This window comes from Myotis myotis, unplaced genomic scaffold (assembly GCF_014108235.1).
Source record: "Myotis myotis isolate mMyoMyo1 unplaced genomic scaffold, mMyoMyo1.p scaffold_m19_p_5, whole genome shotgun sequence".
Lineage (NCBI taxonomy): Eukaryota > Metazoa > Chordata > Mammalia > Chiroptera > Vespertilionidae > Myotis > Myotis myotis.
Genome location: NW_023416357.1, coordinates 88,932,505 through 88,957,354, shown reverse-complemented (window position 1 = coordinate 88,957,354; position 24,850 = coordinate 88,932,505). Strand labels below are relative to the sequence as shown.

The window sequence follows — 24,850 nt, the reverse complement described above, 5'->3', positions numbered from 1 at the left end:
AAGAAAGGAGCGCATTGAGACCGGGTAGGAGGTGCAGACGCGCCAAGAACAGAGGTACGAAGGCGCGCGAGGCGGCTGCACCTTGATGCGCGGTTTTTTTCAATCGGAAGGGGATACAAGCTCTCCAACGCACTGAGCTCGTTTAAGGCGAGATTCTGAGGTCCCAGACTCCTACGGGGAGAAACTGGACTGTCTTGCAGCGGTTTGGAAAGTGAGGGGGGCTTTCTCACAGAGCTGCTTGCAGGGATCATTGTTGCTGTGGGGGCGCAGGACTGCAGAGACATGGAGTCGTGGAGATGCCAGGAGTTGCAGACACACTGACGACAGTCGCTCTGCCCTGATGATTCTCTGAGACCCCGCCCCACTCAATTTACATCCGCTCCCAAGCTGTGCTCAGCGGTGCAAAGGAATCACCTTGGCTTTTGTAGCCTAATCTAACTGCAGCTGGGTTAAAGAGCTCCAAAACTTCCAAATTCCAAACGAAGAGGAGAAATCTGCTGATAATCGCTGTAGCTCCTGCTGGGTGGACTCACACTGTGGTTGACTTGGAGATCCAGGAGCCAGGGTACCCCTGGTCAGATACCAGATTTCAACTCCTCACATCCATAAGGGACACACTCAAGAGGCAGACTCAGTGAGCACCAAAGCCCCACTGAAGCAAGTCCTGCCCCATAAGGGTGTCTCCAGCACAGCAGTTCTTCTTATAGACACAGTGGGTCCTCGCAGTCAGCCAAAAATGTGAAGACAAAGAAACATCACAAATGAAAGAAATGGAGGAAAGCAAACTAATGGAGGACATAGAGTTCAGAACCACAGTTATAAGATTACTCAAGAATCTTCTACGAACCTCTGAGGAACTTAGTGAGACCTTCAAGGATCTTAATGAGACTGCCAAAAAAAAAAAAAAAGGAAAAGGACCAGTCAGAAATTAAGCATACACTGACTGAAATAAAGAATAATATACAGAGCCGAAACCGGTTTGGCTCAGTGGACAGAGCATCGGCTTGCGGACTGAAAGGTCCCAGGTTCGATTCCGGTCAAGGGCATGTACCTGGGTTGCGGGCACATCCCCAATAGGAGGTGTGCAGGAGGCAGCTGATCGATGTTTCTCTCTCATCGATGTTTCTAACTATCTATCTCTCTCCCTTCTTCTCTGTAAAAAATCAATAAAATATATTTAAAAAAAAAAAAAAAGAATAATATACAGAGATCCAACAGCAGATGAGAGGATCCCAAGAATCAAGTGAAAGATTTGAAATATGAAGAAGCAAAAAACACCCAACCGGAAAAGCAACACGAAAAAAGAATCCAAAAATATGAAGATAGTGTAAGGAGCCTCTGGGACAACTTCAAGCGTACCAACATCCGAATTATTGGGGCGCCAGAAGAAGAGAGAGAGCAAGATACTGAAAGCCTATTAGAAGAAATCATGACAGAAAACTTCTCCTACTTGATGAAAGAAATAGACTTACAAGTCCAGGAAGCGAAGAGAACCCCAAACAAGAGGAATCCAAAGAGGACCACACCAAGACACATCATAATTAAAATGCCAAGGGCTAAAGACAAAGAGAGAATCCGAAAAGCAGCAAGAGAAAAACAGTTAGTTACCTACAAGGGAGTACCCATACGACTGTCAGCTGATTTCTCAACAGAAACTTTGCAGGCCAGAAGGGAGTGGCAAGAAATATTCAAAGTGATGAATAGCAAGAACCTACAACCACGATTAGTCTACCCAGCAAAGCTATCATGTAGAATTGAAGGTCAGATAAAGAGCATCACAGACAAGAAAAAGCTAAAGGAGTTCATCACCACCAAACCAGGATTATATGAAATGCTGAAGGATATTCTTTAAGAAGAAGAAGAAGAAGAAGAAAAAGGTAAAGATAAAATCTATGAACAATAAAGTGACAACAAATAAATACCTATCAACAAGTGAACCTAAAAATTAAGTCAGAATAAACTGGTGAATATAATAGAAGCAGTGGCATAGAAAGGGAGTGAACTGACAATTCTTGGGGGGAAGGGAGTGTGGGGGGTACGGGAAGAGATTGGACAAAAATCTTACACCTATGGATGAGGACAGTGGCGGGGGGTAAGGGCATGGGGTGGGGTGGGAACCAGGTGGAGGGGAGCTATGGGGGGAAAAAAGAGGAACATCTGTAATAATCTGAACATAAAGATTTATTAATAATAATAAGAAAAGGAATGCCGAGAATGACCACACCACCAGAAGTTAGGAGAAAGACATGGAACAGAATCTCCCTCAGAGCCTTCAGAAAGAACCAGCCCTGCTGACACCTTGATTTTGAACTTCCAGCCTCTAGAACTATGAGAGAATAAATTCCTGCTGTTTTAAGCCACCTGGTCTGTGGTGATTTGTTCTGGCAGCCCCAGGAAATACAGTGGGAATTAAGCAAAAGGACAGAATCGCAGACCATGTAGAGGACCTGGAAAACAGTATTTTAAACAAGTACCCCACAAGATATGCACCCCAGAAATACTGATAACATGGGTGCTTCAAGGTATGGGATCAGAAAAGATCACGTAGGGATCTTTAATCTAGTCCACTAGAAATACCCACATGAATGTGCCATGCTCATGCTTAACACCCATATCCCAAACTAAACTACTCATCACCACCCCACCCCAATCTCACCTGTTCCTCCCACTTCACTGTCCAGCATCCCCACCTGGCAAACCTATCAATGTGGCAAATTGAGCAAGATCCTGGAGGCCTCCCTCACCCTCTTCCCTCCTGTCACTTCCAACTCCTAAATATCCTCAACCCCTCACCCACCACAGTCAGAGGTCATCTGCCTCTGTTCTCACACACCTCTAAACCAATGGTTCTCAACCAGGTGACTATACCCCCAGGGGAAATCTGGCAAAGTCTGCAGACATTTTTTGTTGTCACCACTGGGAGAGGGGTGCTACTGGCATCTAGTGGATATAGGCCAGAGTGCTGTTGAATATCCTACAGTGCTCAGCACAGCCCCTCACAGAGGGGAGTGATCTGACCCAAGGTATCACCAGTGCAGAGGGTGAGATCTAACTTATCTTGAACTCATCTCACCTAAATCTAACTCATGTATTGTCCCAGAAGGAGCAACCTAAAATGCAAACCTAACCAGGTTTCTCCCCTTTTTATCTTTTTTTAAAAAAATATATTTTTATTGGTTTTAGAGAGGTAGGGAGAATGATAGAGAGATAGAAACATCATGGTGAGAATCATTGACCGGCTGCCTCCTGCATGCCCCTTACTGAGGATCGAGCCCGCAACCCAAGCATGTGCCCTTGGCCGGAATCGAACCTGGGACCCTTCAGTCCACAGGCCGACGCTCTATCCACTGAGCCAAACCAGTTAGGGCATCCCTTTTTATCTTTCAATGGTTCCTGTTTCCCCCCACAAATAAACACTAACTATGAGGTTCTTCAACCTCCAGTTCCCGTTCCCCTCAATCTCATGCCGTGGCATTCCTTGTTTGGACAAATTATGTGCCAGCCAAATGGAATATACCAGACCACTCAACTTCCCTCCCGCTCCTGCCCCACACTCACAAGTAGGGACAGGTGCCCCTCCGCTGTGCTCCCATAGGCCTCAGAATTACCTCTTAAGGTGAATGCTACCAACAGGTCATTCATTCCACAGACAGAAGCTCTATTCTGAGCCAGGCACTGGCCCAGCACTGGGTATAGAGCAGTAAATAAGACCCTCAGGAGCCCCATCCCACGGAGGTGTCAGGATAGGGCATGACTTAGGACTTTGGGTTCTAACTGTCACCTTCTTTCTAAACTGTGAGCCCACGCTAGAGCTGACACATGAGAAACCTCCTGACATATTCACTGACTAAATGAATAACCATAGCAGAGAATATTGACTGAGTACTTCTATACCACACATGAGGATGAGCATCGGGCATGCATTATCCCATTCAATTCTCAAGAGAACTATTTGGTATTGATGATGTCAATGATGGTATTGATGATGCTGCTGCTGATTTTGATGATAGTGTTGATGCTGCTGATGCTGCAGATGTTGCTGATTATAATGGTGATGATGATGAGGATGATAACGATTACAATGATGTTGATGATGATTGTTATGATGATGATGATGATGATGATCACCATGATGGTATTGATGATAATGATTGTGATGATGTTGATGATGATTATGGTGCTGCTGCTGCTGATCATGGTGCTAATGACCATGTTGATGATGATGAACATTATGGCATTGATGATAATTGTGATGATGATGATAATGTTGACGATAACTAGATGGTGCTGCTGCTGATGGTGATGTTAATCATAGTGTTAATGATTATGTTGTTGATGATTATAATGATGTTGATAATGATTTTGATTATGTTAATGATGATGTTAATGATGATTATGATGGTGCTGCTGCTGCTGATGGTGATGATGATGGTAGTGTCAATGACAACGATCACAGTGTTGATGATGATGATGATGATGATGATGTTGATGATGGCATTGATAATGATGATGTTGATGATGATGATGATGATGTTGATGATGGCAGTGAAAATGCTGCTGATGATGTCGATGATGATGATATTGATAATGATGATGATGCTATGACGACAGTGATGATGCTGCTGCTGCTGCTAATGGTGATAATGGTGAAGACAACCAACATTACTAAGAGTACATTCTGACAGGCACAGAGTTCTGAGTGCTTTCCTTTATTTTTTCATTTAATCTTCATTATAACCCTCTGAGAGCGAACCTATTATTATACTCATTGTACATATGAGTAAAAGAGACACTGGAAGTTTAAGGCACATGCCTGACATCACACAGAAAGCAGGTAGCAGAGCCAGGGGAAGAAACAATAAGAAATATATATTTGGTTTATGTCCTCAATTCCAGGTACACAGCTCCTAAAAGCCTTGGAACCTCTGGAGTGGTAAGAGTATCTTCTGTATGCTAATGAGATTACTGGTGGCTGGAGGTTTCTGGATAATGTCAGGATGGTGGCTGGTTACCAGAAAGACTAAGGCATGATAGAGGGTTGGAACTCTCAGACCCAACCCCCATCTTCTTGGAAGAGAGAGGAGCTGAAAGCTGAATCATTACCAATGAACAATGATTTAATTAACCATGCCTACATAATGAAACTTCCATAAAAAATCCTTTAAAACAGGACTTAGAGAGCTTCTGAAGAGAGAAGGGGAAGTCTGCTCCCATCCCCCCAATACCTTGCCCTATGCATCTCTTCTATTTGGCTGTTCCTGAGTTGTAGCCCTTATTATAAACTGATAGTAGTAAATAAAGTGCCTTGCTGAGTTATGTGAGCCATTCTAGCAAGTTCTAGAACCTGAGAAAGAGGTCACAAAAACCCCTGATTTGATCATAAGAATGAGTGACAACCTGGGCCTTGCAATTGGCTTATGAACTGGGGCAGTCTTCTGGGACTGAGCCCGCTCCCTGTTGGTGTGAGCTAACTCCAGGCAGTTAGTGTTAGAATTGAACCGCACGGCAGGACACCCAGATTGCGGCTGGATCCCCAGTAGGGGGCATGCAGGACATAGCCCATCAGTGATTCTCTCTCATCATTGATGTTTCTATCTCTTCTCTCTCCCTCTCCTTTTCTCTTTGAAATCAATAAAATATATTAAAATAAAGAGATCTGGTGCCATATTCGCCACCCATCCTAAAAAAATAAAATAAAAATGGGCTCTATGAGCCAGTCTAAGCTAGCTCTAGCACAAAATCCCCATTTAACAAAGGAAGAAACTGAGGCTTAGAGATGGTAAGTTAACTCTCCTGGGCCCCCACCTCTAGAGGGTGGCAAAGCTGGGACTTGAACCCAGGTCTGTATGACTCCAGAGCTTGTGCTCTTGCCACAACAGATCCCTTCCCTTGAGGGGGGTAAAGCTGTGTGGCACAGTGGCAAGACCCCCTGCCTGGAAGTCTCTAGTCTCATTTCTGTCCCTGAAAGCTGTGTAATCTTGGACAAGTCACTCAACTTCTCTGGGCTGTAGTTTTCTCCTCTATAAAATAGGGTTGGTCCAAATCATTTCTGGTTCTCCTCTACTTCGCATTATAACTAGAAATTAAAAGCTCATATTGAGGACTGACATGTAAACTCTGTTTCTATTTCAGGAGAAGTAAAACAAGAAGGAGCACATGAAATAAAACTTTCACTTAATGCTGCCTTGCAAGGTTCCCGCCTGAGCCCAGGCGACTGCACGGTGTTGCCCAAACATAGCTATTCACCAAAACCGGGGCAGGAAACCCTTTTAATAGAGGCCAGGATTCTGCCAAGAGGATCAAGGCTGACAGCAGCCCAGGGCAAGTTAAAGAGAGATTCTCATTTAAAAAAACAACAACCCAGAAAACAAAACACTGATGTTTGCCTTGTCAAGGGCCCTGCCTGATATGGTACCAGGTGGTGAATGACCTCAAAATACAAAATGCAGCCAAGAGAGGCCAAGAGCATGAGTCACTCAGGCAGTTTCCAGGTACTAGGCCCAATCAGCATCTAACACTGGGCACCTAGAATCATCTACAATTTTTCCTTTTAAAATATATCCTAAATCCCTTCTATCTTCATCTGCCTGGGGCATGGCTAAAACCAAAGTAGTCTATATTGAAAGGCAAATAGGATTCTAATGCCAATTCCTCCATCTCAATTGCTCCCAACCTCACCTTCCTCTTTTGGTGTCCTCCCTCCTCGGTCCCCTCCCCCAACCTCCCGGGGCTTCAGCTCCCAGTCACCCTGTACTCAGTGTATGATTACACACCACGTACTTTGCCCACTTAACTAACCTTGGTTTATCAAGAGGCGATGCCTAGAGTTGGACAGCCCGGATTCAGACCTCAGTCCTGTGGTCTTGTACATGTTAGTTAATGTGTGCCTCAGTTTCCCCATGTGTAAAATGAGATGATGATTAAAATGAGGTAATGATTAAAATAAGCTGTTAATACAACATCACCATCCAACCATCGTGCCTGGCACACAGTGAGTGTTATGCAGGAGTCGTCTATCATTATTGTTATCTTCCTATACCCACCCAACTCCCCGTGCAGTATGCATTATTACCCCTAGTTTACAGGTGAGGAGTTGGACCCAAGTTCACGCAGCCAGTAAATGGTGAAGCTGGTCAGTGTAATTTTAAGAGAATATTTTTTAATATAATGATATTTATTCAGTCCAAAACCATCTACCGAGTTCCCTGCCAAAGATACTGAGAATAAATAATGACAAAAGCTGAAGTTATGGAGTGTCTGCCCAAGCCTTTAGCTGTGTGTCGACAGGACAGAGGGGAACTTTTCTAGCTGACCCCAGAACTGGCTGCCTGAGCCCAAAGCTAGGGACGAGGGAGAGGTACCAAGGAGCCAGCAACAACTGGGGCAGCCCTCTGCAATTTTTTAAAGGGTAGAGACTGGGTCCTGCAGTGTTCACACCATCCTCGTTCCCTGCCTCTAGAAGCAGACAGGGGGCAGGCGGGGAGGCACTGGATGAGTGGGGAGGATTGGGGAGTGTCCCTGTCCATCCAGCAAAAGCTGAGAGAAACGACTACCGAGTCACTCAAAGGTCAGATGCTTCTACAGGAAGGGGTGACTGCCGCTCTCTTCTCTATGGGCATCTGCCTAGCCAGGGGTTTTTGCTCATCTGCTTAGCACCTTCCCGACCAGAGGAAAGGAAAACGGACAGAGGCTGGCCAGCGGAGAGAAGGGGTGCTGAAGGGCCCCACCACTGCTCTCCGCCCCAGCCTGATTGCATCACTGCCAGAGACCACAAGCTCCCTATTGCTAGCCCTGCATCTCTCATCTTGAGGAGTCTCTATGGCCACCAGAGTCCTTTCTTCCTGTGTCCATGAGGCAAGCCAGAGGAGCCCGGGGAATTAAAGGCTTCTGGAAGCATCCTTCAACCTGTGCCTGCTGAGAGCTGGTGAATAAACACCCCAGTGACCTCAGCCCTCAGGCTACTACACAGTCCCAGGAGGATCACCATGCAGCTGCCCACAGTGGTAACTTGCTGATAACACGCCTTTTATTATAGGTCTCATTCCCCCTTCCCTTCTGCTTATTCTTGGCATCGCCCGCTCCCCCCCCCCCCCAAATAAAATACTTGGCCTCAGGGTCTGTTTCTAGAGGTGCCCAACCTAGGACAACAGGTGACCTTCCCACGGATCAGTGAGGCCCAGAGAAGGTAGCTGGGTTTGGGCCATCTGACCAGGGCCCATCCTCATGGCTGGCTGCTCCCCTGGCGAAGGGATCCTTATAGTAAGAGGCCATGGGACACACTCCCGGCACCAGGGCAGCCCGCACCCACTGGCAGGACTTTTTCCTAAGCAGATTACTTCATAGAAGTTATGGGTGTGGGCATGAAGTCAGCCTCAGATTCAAGTCCCCATTCTATCTGTGCAACCCTGGGTAAGTTCCCTAACCTCTCTGAGCCTTGGGGTCCTGATTTATAGGATGCAGGTGCCATTACTATCCATCTGGGAGGGTAACGTGAGTTCTGCCCCAGCCCCGCAGGTGGTAGGTGGTGAGTGCCAGAACACATTTATTGCTACCATCTCTGAATCTTGGCAAAGGCAGCACGCACAGGCTTCACTTCCTAAGCCACAGGGCCCTCAATTCTAAGCATCCAAGGTCCAAAAGGCGTTCCTTTGGACTGAGCAAATCTCAGGTTAAAGCGATTTTCTGAAACATAAATATCCAGCATCCCGGTGTGCAAATATCACTTTTGACTAAACACATTTTCTTCTTCTGGGCTCAAATCAAATATTCCTCCTCAGTGATAAATCTGGCTTGGCCATCAAAGACACACCCCACGTGACTCAGAATTATCCCCAAAGAATTCCTAAGGGCACTTAACCCGAGACTGCTCCTTTTCTCGATGGCTCCATCAACCATCACCCTAAGGGCAGCCTATATTGGGCACTCAGGCAGCCATCATCCAACCATCACAACAGCCCACCGTGAGTGGGGGAGTCACGTGTCCCACACACCTGTCCTGCTCCAACAGCCAAACCCTTTCTGCCTTCCGCCGGCCACCTGGTGTTTCTCAGAATGAGGTCCACAGTGTGCCTGCATTACAATCTGCCAGCACATTCGTTAAAGTGCAGATTCACCCAAGACTTAGGAAATCGGAATCTTCGAGGCGAGGGTCTGGGAAGCCCATGGTCACAGCTCCCGGATGATCCTGAAGCTTGAGTTCAATGTCTAAGGCATCCGGGGTTCTGCCTTCACACTGTCTCCCAAGCTGACCACCTGTGCACCTGCACCTGACACCTGGGTCCAGGCTACCACCTCCAGCCTGGAGACCACAGCAAATGGCTCCTAATTGGTGGCTCTGCATCTTTCTCTCTTTTGCTCCCCAACGTTTTATCAAGAACATTGTCAAATACAGGAAAGCTGCAAGAACTGTACAGTGAATCCCTTTGTACACACCACCATGATTCTACAATGAACAATTCATATGAATAACCCTAAAATATTTTTAAAAATATGCTGTTATTTGCTTTATCACATATCTAGTGATCTTTTTAGAATGCATTTTAAAGTAACCTGCAAACATAGGGCGCTTCCCCCTAAACACTTCAGCAGGCATATCTTTAACCAGAGTTTAATATTTGTGTATGGCTCTTTTTTCCCCCCAGATAAAATTTACATACAATGAAATACATGAACCTTAAGTGTCGTAGACGAGTTTGACTAATGCATAAACCCAAGCTCTATGGAGAGGTAGAACAGAAATGTCCCTCCTGCCCCTTCCCAGTCAATCCCCTTTCTCACTCTCCCAGTCATAATCACGGTTCTGATTTTTTTCAATATAGATTAGTTTCGACAATTCTTGAACTTCATATAAATGCAATCGTATATGTGTGCTCTCTTGTGGCTGGCTTCTATTTATCATACTGTTTGTGACAGTCCGCCATGCTGTGTGTATCAGTACTTTGTTCCTTCTTATTGCTGAATAATGTTCCATTATACGAATAAACCATCATTTGTTAGCCTTTATCCTATTGACGGGCACCTGGCAATTTCTAGTTTGGGGCCATTATGTTCAAAGTTGCTGTGAATATTTGTGTGCTAGTTTTTGTGCAGACATAACGTTTTCATTTCTCTTACATAAATACCTAGATCATAGGACAGATAAATGTTTAGTTTTACAAGAAACTACTAGAACTTACAGTTCCTAAGTGGTTATGCCACATTATACCCCCACAGCAATGTGAGTTCCAGTTGCTCCACATCCTTACCAACATTTGGTGTTTCAATCTTTGTAATTTTAGACATTCTGGGGATTGGCTGTGAAGTGGTATCTCACTGTGGTTTTAACCATTTGTCTGACATCAGCGTCTATAGACGCAAGCGGCGGGCCTTTTTAAATTAAATTCAAAATATCGTGGCAGTTAACTGGCTAATCTGCATTTCCCTGATAGCTGATGATGTTGAGCACCTTTCCATGTGCTTACAGACAATTTGTTATGTGTCTTCATTTGTGAAGCATCAGTTCATAACTGTTGTCCATTTTTAAATCAGGGTGTGTTTTTTATCTTTGAGTTGTTGGCCCTGGCCAGCGTGGGTCAGTGGTGTTGGAGTTTTTTATATATTTTAGATATAAATACCTTGTCTCTGAACGTGTCCCCCAGTGACTTCTCTCCAGGGTACCCCTCCTTTACAAAACTTTCCAGGGCTTCCTATCACACTTAGGAATAAATGTCAAGTCTTTATCTCAGCCGACAAGATCAATGAGAAACGACCTTTTATACCAAGTCCACCTCATCTCCTGCTGCCTTTCCCCTTACTCACTCTACTCCCACTGTCAACATGCCACGCCAGCTCCTGCCTCAGGGCCTTTGCACCGCTTTACCCACTGTTTGGAATGGTCTTCTCCTAACAGCCTCCAGGCTTACTCCCTCATTCCATCCAGCTCTCTACTAAAATGTTATCTCCTCACCCATCTAAATAGCTTCTCCCTTCTCCCCACCCAGCATCCCTCTCCTGCTCTATTTTCCTCTTGGCATAGACAATGCCAACACTGCATTATCTGTTAACACCTTTGTTTGCTGCATATCTCCCTCTACTAAAATGTACGCTCCCCGAGGGCAGGAAGCTTTGTTCTGCTTGCTGCAGAGAACCGGTCTAATGTCTTGGTTATGGAACATCATTTTTTTGAGCCAAAGAGCCTCAGTTCTACCACTAGTAGAGAGGACAAGTTACTTAACTCCTCTCTGTCCAGCTGCCCACTTTGTAAAGGGGTCCTTGTGAGGATAAACGAGTTAGCACATGTACATCCTTTAGAACGCTGCTCGGCTCACAGAAGACACTCACTGACGTACACTATATTAGTAGCCCCAGAGCTCGGGGCTCCTAAGGATAAGCATCTAACAAATATTTATTGACTAAATAAATCAATATTTTTATACCTATAATGTTTTCATTGTATATTTATTATGTACAATATATTATTATTGTCCCCAATTTGAGGGACTTTCACTTCCAGACGCTACTTTCTCCGGAGAAGACTGTATCTCCACAGATGCACGGCCAGGGAGGGAAGACAGGCTGCTGTCTCCACCTGACACGCGTGAGCCCAGGCCCACAAGGCTGCGTGACTCCAGTCACAAGTGAACGTGAAAGGGCCGGAACAGCACTCTGGTCCCTCCTAGTGCTGTGAGGTTCCCGCAGGTCCACGGGGCGTTTACTCTCTCTACCCCCCTTGCCCAAAGCCACGATCTCAACAGAAAATGAGCTGCCTTCATCCTGGATATGGTTCTGGTTCAAAAAAGAGTTGAAGAAATACCTGTACACCCATGCTCATAGCAGCATTGCTCACAATAACCAAAACGGTGGCAACAACCCAAGTGTCCATCAATGGATGCATGAATGGACAAACAAAACGGGGTCTGTACACACAATGGAATATTATTCAGCCTTTGAAAGGAAGGCACTCCTGCCACATGTTACAATGCGGATGAACCCTGGGGACGTCATACTAAGTGAAACAAGCCAGTAACAAAAAGACAACTATTGTATGATTCCATTTATATGAGGTACCAAAGGACTCAAATTCATCGAGACACAAAGTAGAATGTTGTTTGCCAGGGGCTGGAGGAATGGGTTGCAGTTTTGCAAGATAAAAAGAGTTCAGGAGATGGATGGGGGTGATGGTTGCACAACAATGTGAATGTACTTAATACCACTAAACTATACACTTAAACACTGGTAACATAGTAAATTTTATGTGTATTTTACCACAATTATTAATTTTTTTTAAAAAAAGAGTTGCACCTACATGGATTTCACCTCCAAATGGCCAAAGCATCAATTCACTCCAGGCCACTTGGATGAGCAGAATTTTTTTCAGTGACCAGTGTAACCTGACAGCTATGACAATCACCCAGCACACTTCCTGTTTCTTTGTCTTTATTTCCATTATCTTTTAATCAAACCTTATCAGTGAGACCAAAAAATATGCTATAGCTCCATTAGTTGCTAAGTTCTTGAATGCCAAGATCAAAGACACAATGTTGAAAGGCACAAGACGTCTGGGACACCCTACTGTGAGCCAAGGATGCCTCTCTGTGAGACCCAGCAGCCACCCAGCCATGGGCTCTCCAAGGCAGAGAATGAGAACTAGATACTAAGACGCACTCAGACCCTGGGCACCATGAAGTCAGGTTGGAAATGAGAAACTGCACAGTTGTGGCTTCCACCCCACTACACAACTGCATCTTCCCCTTCCATCCAACTGACCAACAAAGCGTGTTGGTGAAGGCAGATGCTGGCCTCCCACGACAGTCAGCGATGGCCTCAGCGCACTGCGCGAGGATTCTGGTTGCCGTCTCCAGTGCAGGCCTGTTTTACTTGATGTGGATTTTTGTTTAGAACCAATATCTCCTTTCCCACATATGGAATGAAAAGCAAAGCAGCTACCTGGAGATCTGCTCCTCACCGCTCCATCCTTGGCTCCCCCCCAACAACAGTCTGTCCCTGAAAAACCCTCCGCACCTTTCAGGGACCAGCCCTGCTCTCAGCTTGCCCGTCAGGGCGGATCCCGCTGCCGTTCCCCAAACCTCTGTTCCCCCATGCTTCCCCAGCAGGCTTCCTCACTCTATCTCGGCACTACGAGCATTTCTGCTTGGATCATTCTGTGCGGTGGGGCTGCCCTTTGCATTGCAGGATGGGTGGCAGCATCCCTGGTCTCCACCCAGCAGGTGTCGGTAGCACCTCCATCCACCAAACCCAGAATATCTCCCAGCGCTGCCAAATGTCTTGAGACACAGACGTGCCCCTAGTTCAGAACCCCTGCTTATAGTGCAGGAGCTTTAGGTAGGCCCATGGCCACCCGACTGAAAATCCGATTTCCTGGTCTGATTAGCAGCCAGACTGACTTGCTTGTCTGACGGAGGAACAACACTGCAGCGCACCACAGTCCAGAGTCCCCTCCCCAGGACAGATCAGGCGTAGGCCAGGCCTCACTTGACGCCATGCCGTGCCCTCCGCCCCCCAACCCCCCCAGCTGTCACCCTTTACCTAGATGGCTTCACTCCCTCCCTGCAGGGTTTTCTCTACATCTTGTTTTGGGTTGAATTATAACCACTGCCCCCCCCCCCCCGCCCCTGCCCAAAGATACATTGACGTCTTAACCCCCAGTGCCTCAGAATGTGACCTTATTTGGAAATAGAGTCACTGAAGATGTGATTATTTAAGATGAGGTCATAGCGGAGCAGGGTGGGTCTCTAATCCAATAGGACTGGTGTCCTTATGAGAAGAGAAGAGACAGACACACACAGAACATCATGTGATGACGGAGGCAGAGATTGGACTGATGCAGCTTCAAGCCAGGAAACATGGAAAGCCAGCAACCGCCAGAAGCCAGAGAGAGGCAGAAGGATTCCCTACAGGTTCCCCAGAGCACAGCCCTGCCAACACCTTGATCTTTGACTCCTAGCGCCCAGACTGTGAGAAGATCCATTTCTGAGTTTTAAGCCACCCGATGTGTGGTGCTTAGTCCCAGCAGCCCTAGGAAGCTAATCCACACCCAAATTCCTGTCTCGGGCTCTGCTCAGGGAAACCCAGCCACAGACGACTGGCCTGTGCTCTCTAGAGCATAAAGGCCGAGCAAGCCTGAGTCCCTTCTTCCCTCCGAGTTCCCATGAGCCTTTCTTCGTGTGACAAGAAAAGGAAGAAGGAAGAAGAAAGGAAAAATGGGAGAAAGGAAGGGACAGAGGGAGGTGAAGGGGTGCGAGAGGGAAGGAGGAAGAAGGAAAACAGAAATCCTTCCTTCTATCCTTCATTCACCCAGCAAATCCCAGTGAGCTCCACCTCACCTCGGGCGCTGTTCTCGGTGCAGGGGAACAAAACAGACACCACCTCTGCCCTCGTGGGGTTTACCTGCCAGCATGGAAGACAGGCCCTAAAACGCACGCTCTGTGGGATGATGGTAAGCGCCATGGAGGAAAATAAAGCAAGGGGAGGGGTAAGTTGGACCCAAGGTGGAGGCAGCCACATGAACAGGGCAGTGCAGCGAATGCGGCCTCTGGTGTCAGCTACAGATGCTCCCATAGTTCTGCTCGATGTGGACTCAGCTCCGGCCGATACCGGCGCACCTGGTCTCCTTCTCTCTCCTGCCCAGCCCTTCTGAGGGAGCCCCCTGGCCAGTGTCCACGCGCCAGCAGACAGAATGGAGACTTTAAAAACCACCACTGACTACTGACGTCCCCTCCTTCCTGTGTCCTGCTTGCCCCTCACTCCTTCTTCCTGGGATCACCTCCGAAATATACCTGTACCCAGGTCCTCGCCTTGACCTCAGCATTCATTAGAACCAAACTAGGGCAGGTATGCCAGGAGGGCTTTGCTGAAAAGGTGATATTTCAGCCAAGACCTAAAGGAGGCAAGATTCTCTGCATCTCCGGGACCTTCCACTGATGTCAGCAATGGAGCTTGGCCATGAAGAAATTATTTTGTTGGGGGAGGGGGTCCCCTCTTTCAACTGTAACTTTTTTGACAGTTGAAAACCCAGTGATATCAAATACTGAGGAGGATACATGGAGAGCACCCAATACATTCGGATCCCGTGACATGGAGGACTCAGGATTGTAGCAGACACTATCAACACCTTGCCCACCATCTCTTGGCCGTGACCACGTCAGTGCACATGGGCCAGCATCTGTGGATGTCAAAGGTCTCTTCATCTGACAGTGTAACAGTCCAGAAAGGCCAGGAAATAAACCTCCTCCTCTCCCAGCAGCCCTCATCCAATAGCTAGTAATAGTTAGTGTATAAAAACGTTAGCTCCCTTGCCGGTCAGGCAGAAAGACCCTCAGGCACGTCCGATGCTGGCTCCCAGTTTTCCCAGCAAGTTTCCATTCCAGTCACCCACAGTGGTACCAGCCCCCAAATGCACCCTTTATGTACCTTTCCCGTTCCTCCTGATGTTCCCTCCAGTGCCACAACCCTAATAAACGACCTCCCTTGCCTCAGGGTCTTCTTCTTGAGGAATCCAAACTAAGAGATGAACAAACCTCCTATCTCGGAGGATGCGCAGACACGGACACTCTGGCAGTGGGGCAGCCCCTCCAGTCCTCATGTCCAGCATCTGTACCCTACACCTGTGGTGCTGGACCATTAAATCCCTGGCCAGTAGAGCTCAGCTTCGAGAAGCACCTCGGTGTGTTTGATGCAAAATAATCCCGCCTGTTATACAGGACTGCTGTCCGCAGCACAGGGGGGCTGGGCCGGCCTCCCCGGGCCGGGCTTTTCCTTCCCTCGGGCCCCCAGCACATGCTGCACCCCCAGTGGGAGCACTGTCGTCCTCCAGCCCACAGAGTGTCCAAGCGAGGGGGGGGGGGGGGCGGGGACTCTAACCACCATTGGGCACAGAGCCTGGTCCATGGGTGGCTTCTGAAGCAGCCAATTGCATGTTCCTGGGCTGGGATCTCACAATTTGCCTGCAAAACATCCATCTATCATCCTGTTCTTCAGCCCTCATTTTATTTTTCCCAAATCAATTTGGGAAAGTCAACATGACTGATAGCTTCCTACCCAGGCTAATCACTCTCCTGATTAAATAACACGCCATCAATGACTAGAGAGTCCCAGGGTGGTGGTGGTTACATGCATCCATACATGTGATACAATTTCATAGGCCTACACACACACACACACACACACACACACACACACACACAGCAGTGCATGTAAAAACTGGTGCAAACTGAGAAAGCCTGCAGGTTAGCTGCCACCATCACTTCCCAGTGCGAATGTACTCTGGTCGTGTAAGATTTATCACGGGGTTTGCTGGGTGAAGGGTACATGGGAACTCCCTTCTGTGTTTGCAAGTTCTTGTAAGTAGAGAATTATTTCAAAATAAAATGTTTTAAGGCGCAAAACGATATTTTAAAATAAAAATCCTCATAAAAAATCAACCACAAACTCCCAGAAGAAGACATGGTACCCCCGCCTCCTTACCTGGGAACTGGGGATCAGCGCCTTCCACCAGTGCCCGCCTTTCACCAGGTCCACCTCGCACAGAGGCACGGACACCTTCCCGATGACGCAGTGGCGGGAGAACTTGTCGAAATCCAGCACGGTGAGGAGCAGGGTCCTCCTCTGCGCCTCTAGGAAGGGGATCTCGAAGGTGTAGCGCTCCTCAAACACGGGCTTCTGGGTCTTGCGTTTGACGCCCGTCTGCTTGGAGTTCTTCTGGTCCGGCAGGAGGCAGATCTTGACGTAGGGGTTGGAGTGTGCCATGTCCTGGCGCGAGCCGTCCTGGGCGATGGGCGGCGGCAGGTCCCGCGCCTCGATCACCCGCACCGTCAGGTGGTTGTGCAGCAGGTCGTACTGGGTGCTGAAGTGCAGCATGCCCAGCTGGTACTTGGACAAGATCTCCTCGTCCGTCAGGAAGTCCACATCGTCGCTGCTGGAGTCGAGGGAGTACAGCCGCGGCTCGAACTTTCTGAAATAGTCGTCGGGGGTATAGGTCCGTCTGAGCACCGAGGGCTGGATGGGCTCCTTCTTGGCGCTGAAGACGCCAAACTCGATGGGTTTAATATCGATGAGCGGGGAGCTGGGTCGTCTGGACTCCAGACCTAAAGGGCCGCCAGAAATAACCATGAACACCACCGCGCAGGGGACCGACCTGGCCCCTTCCTGAGGCGGGCAACATATCCCAGCTTCTCACATCGTCCACGCTGCTCCCTAAGGCTCTCGCCCTCTGCTCTCCACACCTGAAAGCCTCTTATTCATTCTGAGGCAGCATCGGCCCCATCACCATAATCACCGCAGCAAAGCGCCAGGCACTGTTCTAAATGCACTGCATGTAGCAGGTCATCTAACCTTCACAGGGTATTGGCCAATGACTATTCCCACCACCCCCAGCCTTTTACAGAAACCCTCACCAACGGTCACACAACTAGTAAGAGGAGGAGCCGGAGCCGGGGTCCTGCCTGGCCTGTGTGGCTCCAGAGATGTGGCTCTAACCATTACCCTATACTGCCTCCACTTTCAGAGTGGACCCTGGGGCTGGAGTGCCTGGGTCAAATTCCAACTCAGCAACTTACTAGTGAGCCATATGACTCACTACCAATGAGCCATGTGACTCTGGCACGTCTTTTAGACTCTCTGGGACTCAGTTTCCCCATCTGTGAAATGGAGCCAATGATGGCGCTTACCTCAAAGTAACTATCATACTTCTTCAACGATTCTATTTAGGGAGTCCTTAGGCTTTACCCTCCTTCCTCCTCCCCACCCAAATCATGCCATATGGTCAAACACATACGTTATACATCAGAGGGGAAAAACTCAGTGGCCTGCGAGCCAAATTCAGCCCATAGATGCATTTTATTTGGGCTTAAAAGTAAGAAAGTTTCATCTGAAAACCCAGGTTTCCAGTTTCTCTTTTAGAAAATCAGGCAATACTGGGCCCACCATCCCCCATGGCTACAGCTGAGTAGCAGCTACCCTTTAACAGGGCATTAGCTTCCCAATTGGCCACAGTCCCCACCCTGCCCTAGTACCTCTCAAGGCTGAGAATCGGCTCCCATTTGTCATTGCATCAGGGTGATATTTATCTCTATCCAACCCTCTTTACTCAGTTACTGACACAACCCACCTGGACCCTGGAGTACTAGAATTTGCAAGCCCTGCATATAACATGGTGACACTTGCCTTTGGGGTCTGAAATGATATATGCTGACAATGTCAATCAGTTGAGCCAATTCAAGGAAAAGTGATCAGCAAAACCAAAAATCAGTCAAAACGATCACTGCAAGGCATTTCTGCCACGTTGTCATTATCGCTCCGTCATCCTGTCTGACTGTCATCCCACTCTACCCCTCCCAGGAACAATCGTGTCCTTCACATCTTTCCTTGGGGCTGCTGCTGAGTGTCTGGGAAAGCCAGCTCCCCTCCTCTGTCTGGGACCCCGCTAGTGGGATTAGTTCGTGGACTCTGAAGGGAGGTGAGCAGCACAAGACTGCCCGAGCCAGGACGCCCTGCCACGGCAGAGACGCTTACTTGAAATCCTCCGGGTCAGGCTGTATGTCGACTTCAACGTGTCTGAGGATGAGCATCTTCGATCTGGGGAGTTGGTACGTGGGGTCAGCGGGACGTCATTGGCTGTGTGGACAGAGTCCCCATCCTTGTCACTGCTCCTGCTGGCCATCCTGTGGGAGGGAAGAGGTCTCGATGGTTGTCAAAGAATCCCCAGGGACGGGCATCTCTGCCCTTGGAGAATAGACCACGAGGAAACCGCTCTCATGCCGTTTATTGCAGCTTGGGATCATGCAAATGTGAAATGGTGTGGTAGCCCCAAACTCTCAATAACGTCTTGCTTTTTGCACAAAATGTGAAATGATATGAATGAATATTTCCCAATTTAGAACAATCAGTCAAAGCTGGGGCCGGAGGGACAGATGTGGGAACTTACTCAGGATGTGGCCATGGAGGCGGGGCGCCACTTTGACTAGCCAAGAGGAGACCTGTCAATCTTCAGTCCGGAAGGAACCATGTGGCTGTTCATGTGCATCCCAACTTTAACAAGTGGCTCTTGGTGAGAAATGCTCTGCTATCCCAACAGCCACTCTGTCTGCAGTTTAACATCTTTTAAAAATATCCATAACAATGTCACTCAAGGGTTCTTTGAGAGGCAGGGCTATAGCTACAAAACGGCCCTGAGAATCAATGATTGAAGAACAATAGTTTGATGTTAAGAAACAGCTATGAATTAGCAGCAGGCACGATGCAATGTGCTCCCAATGAAAAGATGAAAAGCCTTGGGTCGGACGGTGGGGAGACACAGAGTAGTAATTAAAGAGCAGGACCTCTCGGTTTGAACCCTGGCTGGGTGACTTTGGGCGAGTCCCTTCCTCTCTCTGTGTCTCCATCTCCCTCTCTGTAAAACGGTGCCCACCTGGCATGGCTGCTGTGAACACTGAATGCGTTCACACATATGAAACGTTTAGAACAGGGCTTGGCATGCTGGAGGTAGGTGCGCAATACATTTCAGCTCGCATAACTGGTGTCTTTAAGACTCCCCCAATATTCATAAGGCTGCTAGATTAGGGTGCTGCGGGGAGGAAAATGGAGGGGACAAAAGCTGGCAAAGTGGCCGTGAGATGGATGTTGCTAATAACACGCCCCAAGCTCTCAGCTGTGGATTGATATGTTCTAAGCCTGCATCCCCCAGCTTGACATTTAAGCCTGCAGGGAAACTAGTCCTGAAAAATGCAAGTTTCGAATTCTCCAAGGTCTTCCGACGCATCCTGTGCATGAAATGAGATGGATCTGATGTTCTTCCAAAGTGATATAAGGGTCACGGCGAGGACAAGACCGGGGCTGTGATAAGGCCGGGAAACGCACAGTCCTCGCCTGCCCCCTGATCCTGGTCTCTAGAACATAGCAGATGAAATGTGGGGGGTGGAAAGTTGGGGAGGTCACAGAGATGGGATTACACTGTGCCAATCGTTCTTGCTCTCCCTTAAATGAAAGCTGTAGCATCTTCCACGGAAGGAGTCACGGGGGCACCTCCACCTGCACAGCCTGTCCCCCCACTGTCATACCTCTGTGGCGGTCACCTCCACCTGTGAGGTCCCATCCAGCCTTCCAGGACCAGCTTAAATGCCATCGGCCCCCAGGGCCTGGGCTGAAGCCCTCTGACACAGCACCAGTGTAGGCCTGAGCCACCCCACATCCTCTGCAACCACCAGGTCTCCCTGCCTTCCTCCCACACACTGCGCCGAATGCTCTTCCAGTCCCCATTGCCTGTTTGGTTCCTTGTCATCATTCAGGTCTCAGCTTCGATAGCATCTCCTCAGAGAGGCCCCACCCTGTCCCCGTCACCTCCTCCTACCCCCTTCCACCCTTATCCCTGCACCTGCTTGTCTCTCTTTGACATTGCGCATCACTTATCTTCAGTTGTGGCTTGCTTGCTTCTCTTCTGCATCTGACACCAAGCTTCAGCTCCACATGGGCAGCGACTGTATCTGTCTTATCTGTCACCACTGCCAACCTTGCCTTACTACCTGGCGCACCTGGGTGTTCCACATTTATTTTCTCAGTGAGTGAATGAATACACCCTTCCTGTGGTTCTTATCCCATTTATCTTGTGTCGCAATGATCTGAGTGCATGTCTTGTCAACCCTCCTATGACAGGATACACTTCTTAGTGGTGAGACATGTACCTACTATGATCAAAGGTACCAGGTGCTGAGTGCCCACTATGTGCTGGGCACTGGGCTAAATGTTCTGTATGAACCATCTCATTTCACCCTTAAAACAACCTGGGAGTTAGTTGTTATTAATAACCGTGCCCCTTTTACAGGTGAGGAAATATAAGCCCCAGGGTAGGGTGGGGAGAGGGATGGATAATTAATTGGCACCACTGTTAAATGGTAGAAACCCAACTGAGTCAAGCAATGCCAGGCTCCGGATCACAGTGCCACACGTCTGAGCTGGGCATCCCCTGCAAGGCCTGTGGAGCTTTGTACACAGTAGGTACTCAGCACATGCTAGTTGTAGAAACAAATAACCTGACATTAATTCACTCTTCAATGAGGGTCTTTCTGGCACTGCCCCCAAGGAGCCAGCTGGACGGTACAGTTTTCCTGACCCTCACTAGGCCAGCCCAGCCAAGGAAAGCTGGGGGCCCCCATGACAGAAGCACATGTGACAACTAATGATGTGTCGCCCACACAAAGAACCAGCTCATCTGCCAGCCCTGTGGTTCTGGGCTCAAATATCACAGCAGGAGCAGCACTGCAAAGCCTGTGCACTTGACATTTCTACTCCCTGCCTGTTTGATAACATGCAACTGCCCACTTGGTAAATAAAGCTGGGGAAAGCACAAGCTGTAAACTCGCTCTCTGAATGACTGAACCCGCTTCCCCTTTCCAGATTTCTCTTAACACTTTGCACTGTGCTGAGTGCCAAAAATGCACTCAGTGATGCCCAGGATTCCAGGAAGACCTGGCTCACCCCCGGAAGCATGGAGGTCATGTACAGTGTCCAGGCTGCAGACTGCACGACTCTAGGTGGTACCATTCATAATAACCACCAGTCAACGGCGCCTCCAGAAGTTGCGTGGTGTGTTGGCTCTGCTGGAAGTTCTCAGCCCACTTCTCTGCTTGTGGCAAAACCAAAAGAACTGTCTTCCCAGAGGGTCCAACCCCTGCCCCTGAAAGAATCCTCTGCATGCCCAAAGGGTCAGTAGCCTGGTCAAAGCGCAACTGTCATCCAGCTCAGTGCCTGGGCATCTGGAACACTTCATCCAGATATCTGGGGGCAAACAGATTATGATTTTCAGTGTCTATCAGGTTCCCTACTGGTTCAAAAGAAAATCCAAATTCCTTAATCTGGCATTCAAGACCCTGCATGATCAGAGTTTGCAGGCTCATTTTCTACGATCCTCACAACTCTTCCAAGACGTAGTGTCCATGTGTCGTGTTTGCCTGCCCTGGATCCAGTCACAGCATCCAAACTGTCTAGTGCAGTGATGGCGAACCTATGACACGCGTGTCAGAGGTGACACGCGAACTCATTTTTTTGGTTGATTTTTCTTTGCTAAATGGCATTTAAAGATATAAAATAAATTATCAAAAATATAAGTCTTTGTTTTACTGTGGTTGCAAATATCAAAAAAATTTCTGTATGTGACACAGCACCAGAGTTAAGTTAGGGTTTTTCAAAATGCTGACACGCCGAGCTCAAAAGGTTCGCCATCACTGGGCTAGTACAAAGGTCAGCGAACCACAGGGCCAAATCCACAGCCTGATTTTGTAAATGAAGTGTTACTGGAACACAGCCACGTCATTCATTAATGTATTGACTACGGTTGCTTCCGCACGGCAACGGCAGAATTGACTAGAATAAGCCCATGAGGCTGAAATATTTACTATCGGGCCCTTTACAGGGAAAGTGTGCCAACCCTGTTCTACTAGCTTAGTTCAAGTGTTTCCAGGGGGAACGACCCTGCCCCTGGGTCCAGGATGGTCAGGCAACCCGGGGATGAATGATCCTAGCACTGTCTCCTCCAAGAAAAAGTGATTGGGCACATTTACACCAAACCAGGGCAAAGAGCGCTTCCTGGTGTTTTTGTTGCTGTTAAGAATGGGGCAGAGAAGAAGAAGCTTAAGAATGAGGCCAATACAAAGGACACAACGACAGAGAGCGCACACGCATGCACTCCCAGTCAGTATTTAAGCCTCTGGATCCAGCTATGCCTGGATGAAGCCATTCCCCCTGGATTTTTCCATTGGAAACTCTATGCAGGACTGTCATATGGGTGTGCGGGGTGTGAATGCATAACTCGAGAGGGGGGCCTGGACTTAAGTACTCGCCTTATCTCCTATACGAGTTGCTTTTGTTTTAATTCTCACCCAAGGATATGTTTTTTTATTGATTTTCGAGAGACAGGAAAGGAGATAGAAACATCAATTGGTTGTCTCCCATGCTCACACCAACAGGGGATCGAACCCCAAACTTAGGTATGTGCCCTCACTGAGAATTGAACCCACAACCTTTCAGTGAACAGCAAACGCTCCACCAACTAAGCCACCCAACCAGGGCCCCTATACTAGACTTTAAATCCCCCGAGTACAGCAATAGGACTCTATTGAGTGCCTGCAGGGTGTACTCAAGAAATAACTACCGAAGAAACTGAGATTACATTTTTTTTTTTTTTTTTAGAGTTTTAAAGAGGAAAGGAGAGGGATAGAGAGATAGAAACATCAATAAAAGAGAAACATCGATCGGCTGCCTCCTGCACACCGAGGCATGTGCCTGGCCAGGAGGAACAGAACCAGCGACCTATTGGTTCATGGGTCGACACTCAACCACTGAGCCACCGGCCGGGCTCAATTGGATGACTGATGCTTTCAGGATTCAATTTCTGCCTGTACGTCAGTCAGCTGGTCAACAACTATTTTTTTGGAGTTAGACAGAGAGAAACCCTGCCCTCACAGAGCTGGCATTCTTCAAAGAAAAGACACCAGATGGGCTAAGCCAATCTCCGTCACACAGGGCACTGGAAAATGGGACTGAGCTCTTGATTAATGAGTCGATTTCACCAAACAATCAACTCTGCACACATCTGCGGGATTAGGTCACTACCTATGAATAATGGAAGAGTGCCTTAACATCGCCTCTAAATCAGTTTAAAGAATCCCTATCAATACAATGATAGAAATGAATACTCACTACTGTGATAAGCATGGTATGTGCATATCTCATTACTCTGAATAACAGCCATATAAAATAAGTCATATTACTGTTCCCACTTCACAGATGAGGAAACTGAGACAAAAACAGGGTAAAAAGACTCTCATCTAGGTGTCAAGCGTTCTTAAGTCCTTTTCCATACACTAATTCATGCAATCACCACAACAACCCTATGAAATAAATACTATTATTTTTATCATCCCCATTTTACAGATGGGAAAATCAAGGCAGAGAGAGAGATCAAGCAACTTGCTCAAGGTCACAGAACTAGGAAAAAGTAGAAAAAATAGGATATCAACTCACAGAACCTGACACAGAACCACTTTGTTATGGAAATATGCAATACTTGCCTCTAAAAACAGAAAATGAGAGGAAGAACTGAAGCATGACCCGCCCCGCACCCCCACCCTCCCCCCAGTATGGAGGGAAAGATGGGGCACCAGAAGCTTCTGGAGCTTCAGCCCAAGGATTTAGCTGAGGCGGCACTGGGTCCCCATGGAGGCTCCAGCTGTGGGCACGTGCACTGTCTCTCCTCTCGGGGCCTCCCGCTCCGTATCATAAGAAGTGGTACTCGATGATTCCCAGACCCTCTAGACCAGCCGTGGGCAAACTACGGCCCGCGGGCGGGATCTGGCCCGTTTGAAATGAATAAAACTAAAAAAAAAAAGACCGTACCCTTTTATGTAATGATGTTGACTTTGAATTTATATTAGTTCACACAAACACTCCATCCATGCTTTTGTTCCGGCCCTCCAGTCCAGTTTAAGAACCCATTGTGGCCCTCGAGTAAAAAGTTTGCCCACCCTGCTCTAGACTCAACCCAGACTCTCTGGCCACGTTCCTCTCCCAGCCACAGAGAGATGGGCCAGACACGTGGCTCAAAAGCTTCAAAACTGCGTTCCCAAAATATCTGAGGGACTGGCAGATGGAGATGTTGTATGCAGGCGCGGGAGGAGAACGAACTGGAAATAAAATGAAAGACGCCAGGGAGAGCATAAACAGCGTTGGAGGACAGGATGAAGCCTGGAGGTGCTTTTCGGCTTCCCTATTTCTGAAGCTCTTGGTCAGATCAGCTAAGATACACTTGTTTGTTCATTCCATCTACCCGGCCAGGCAACAAACATTTATAAGCATCTACCATGTG

The 24,850-nt window shown here is 48.0% G+C and overlaps 1 protein-coding gene across 8 annotated transcripts in view; it reads right to left on the bottom strand.

Moving 5' to 3' along the window:
* Positions 1 to 24,850, bottom strand: part of SYT17 (synaptotagmin 17) — a 71,644-nt gene that overhangs the window by 41,502 nt on the left and 5,292 nt on the right. For 7 of the 8 annotated variants that reach the window (XM_036307724.1, XM_036307720.1, XM_036307721.1 and 4 more), the window contains 2 exons: positions 18,508 to 18,656; positions 16,462 to 17,081 (listed from right to left, as the gene is read on the bottom strand). In XM_036307724.1, coding sequence (XP_036163617.1) covers positions 16,462 to 17,081; positions 18,508 to 18,655 — 768 coding nt within the window. In that variant the 5' untranslated portion in view covers position 18,656. Of the gene's footprint in view, positions 1 to 16,461; positions 17,082 to 18,507; positions 18,657 to 18,919; positions 19,406 to 24,850 lie in introns of those variants that run through there. The other variant, XM_036307727.1, reaches the window with a different exon arrangement.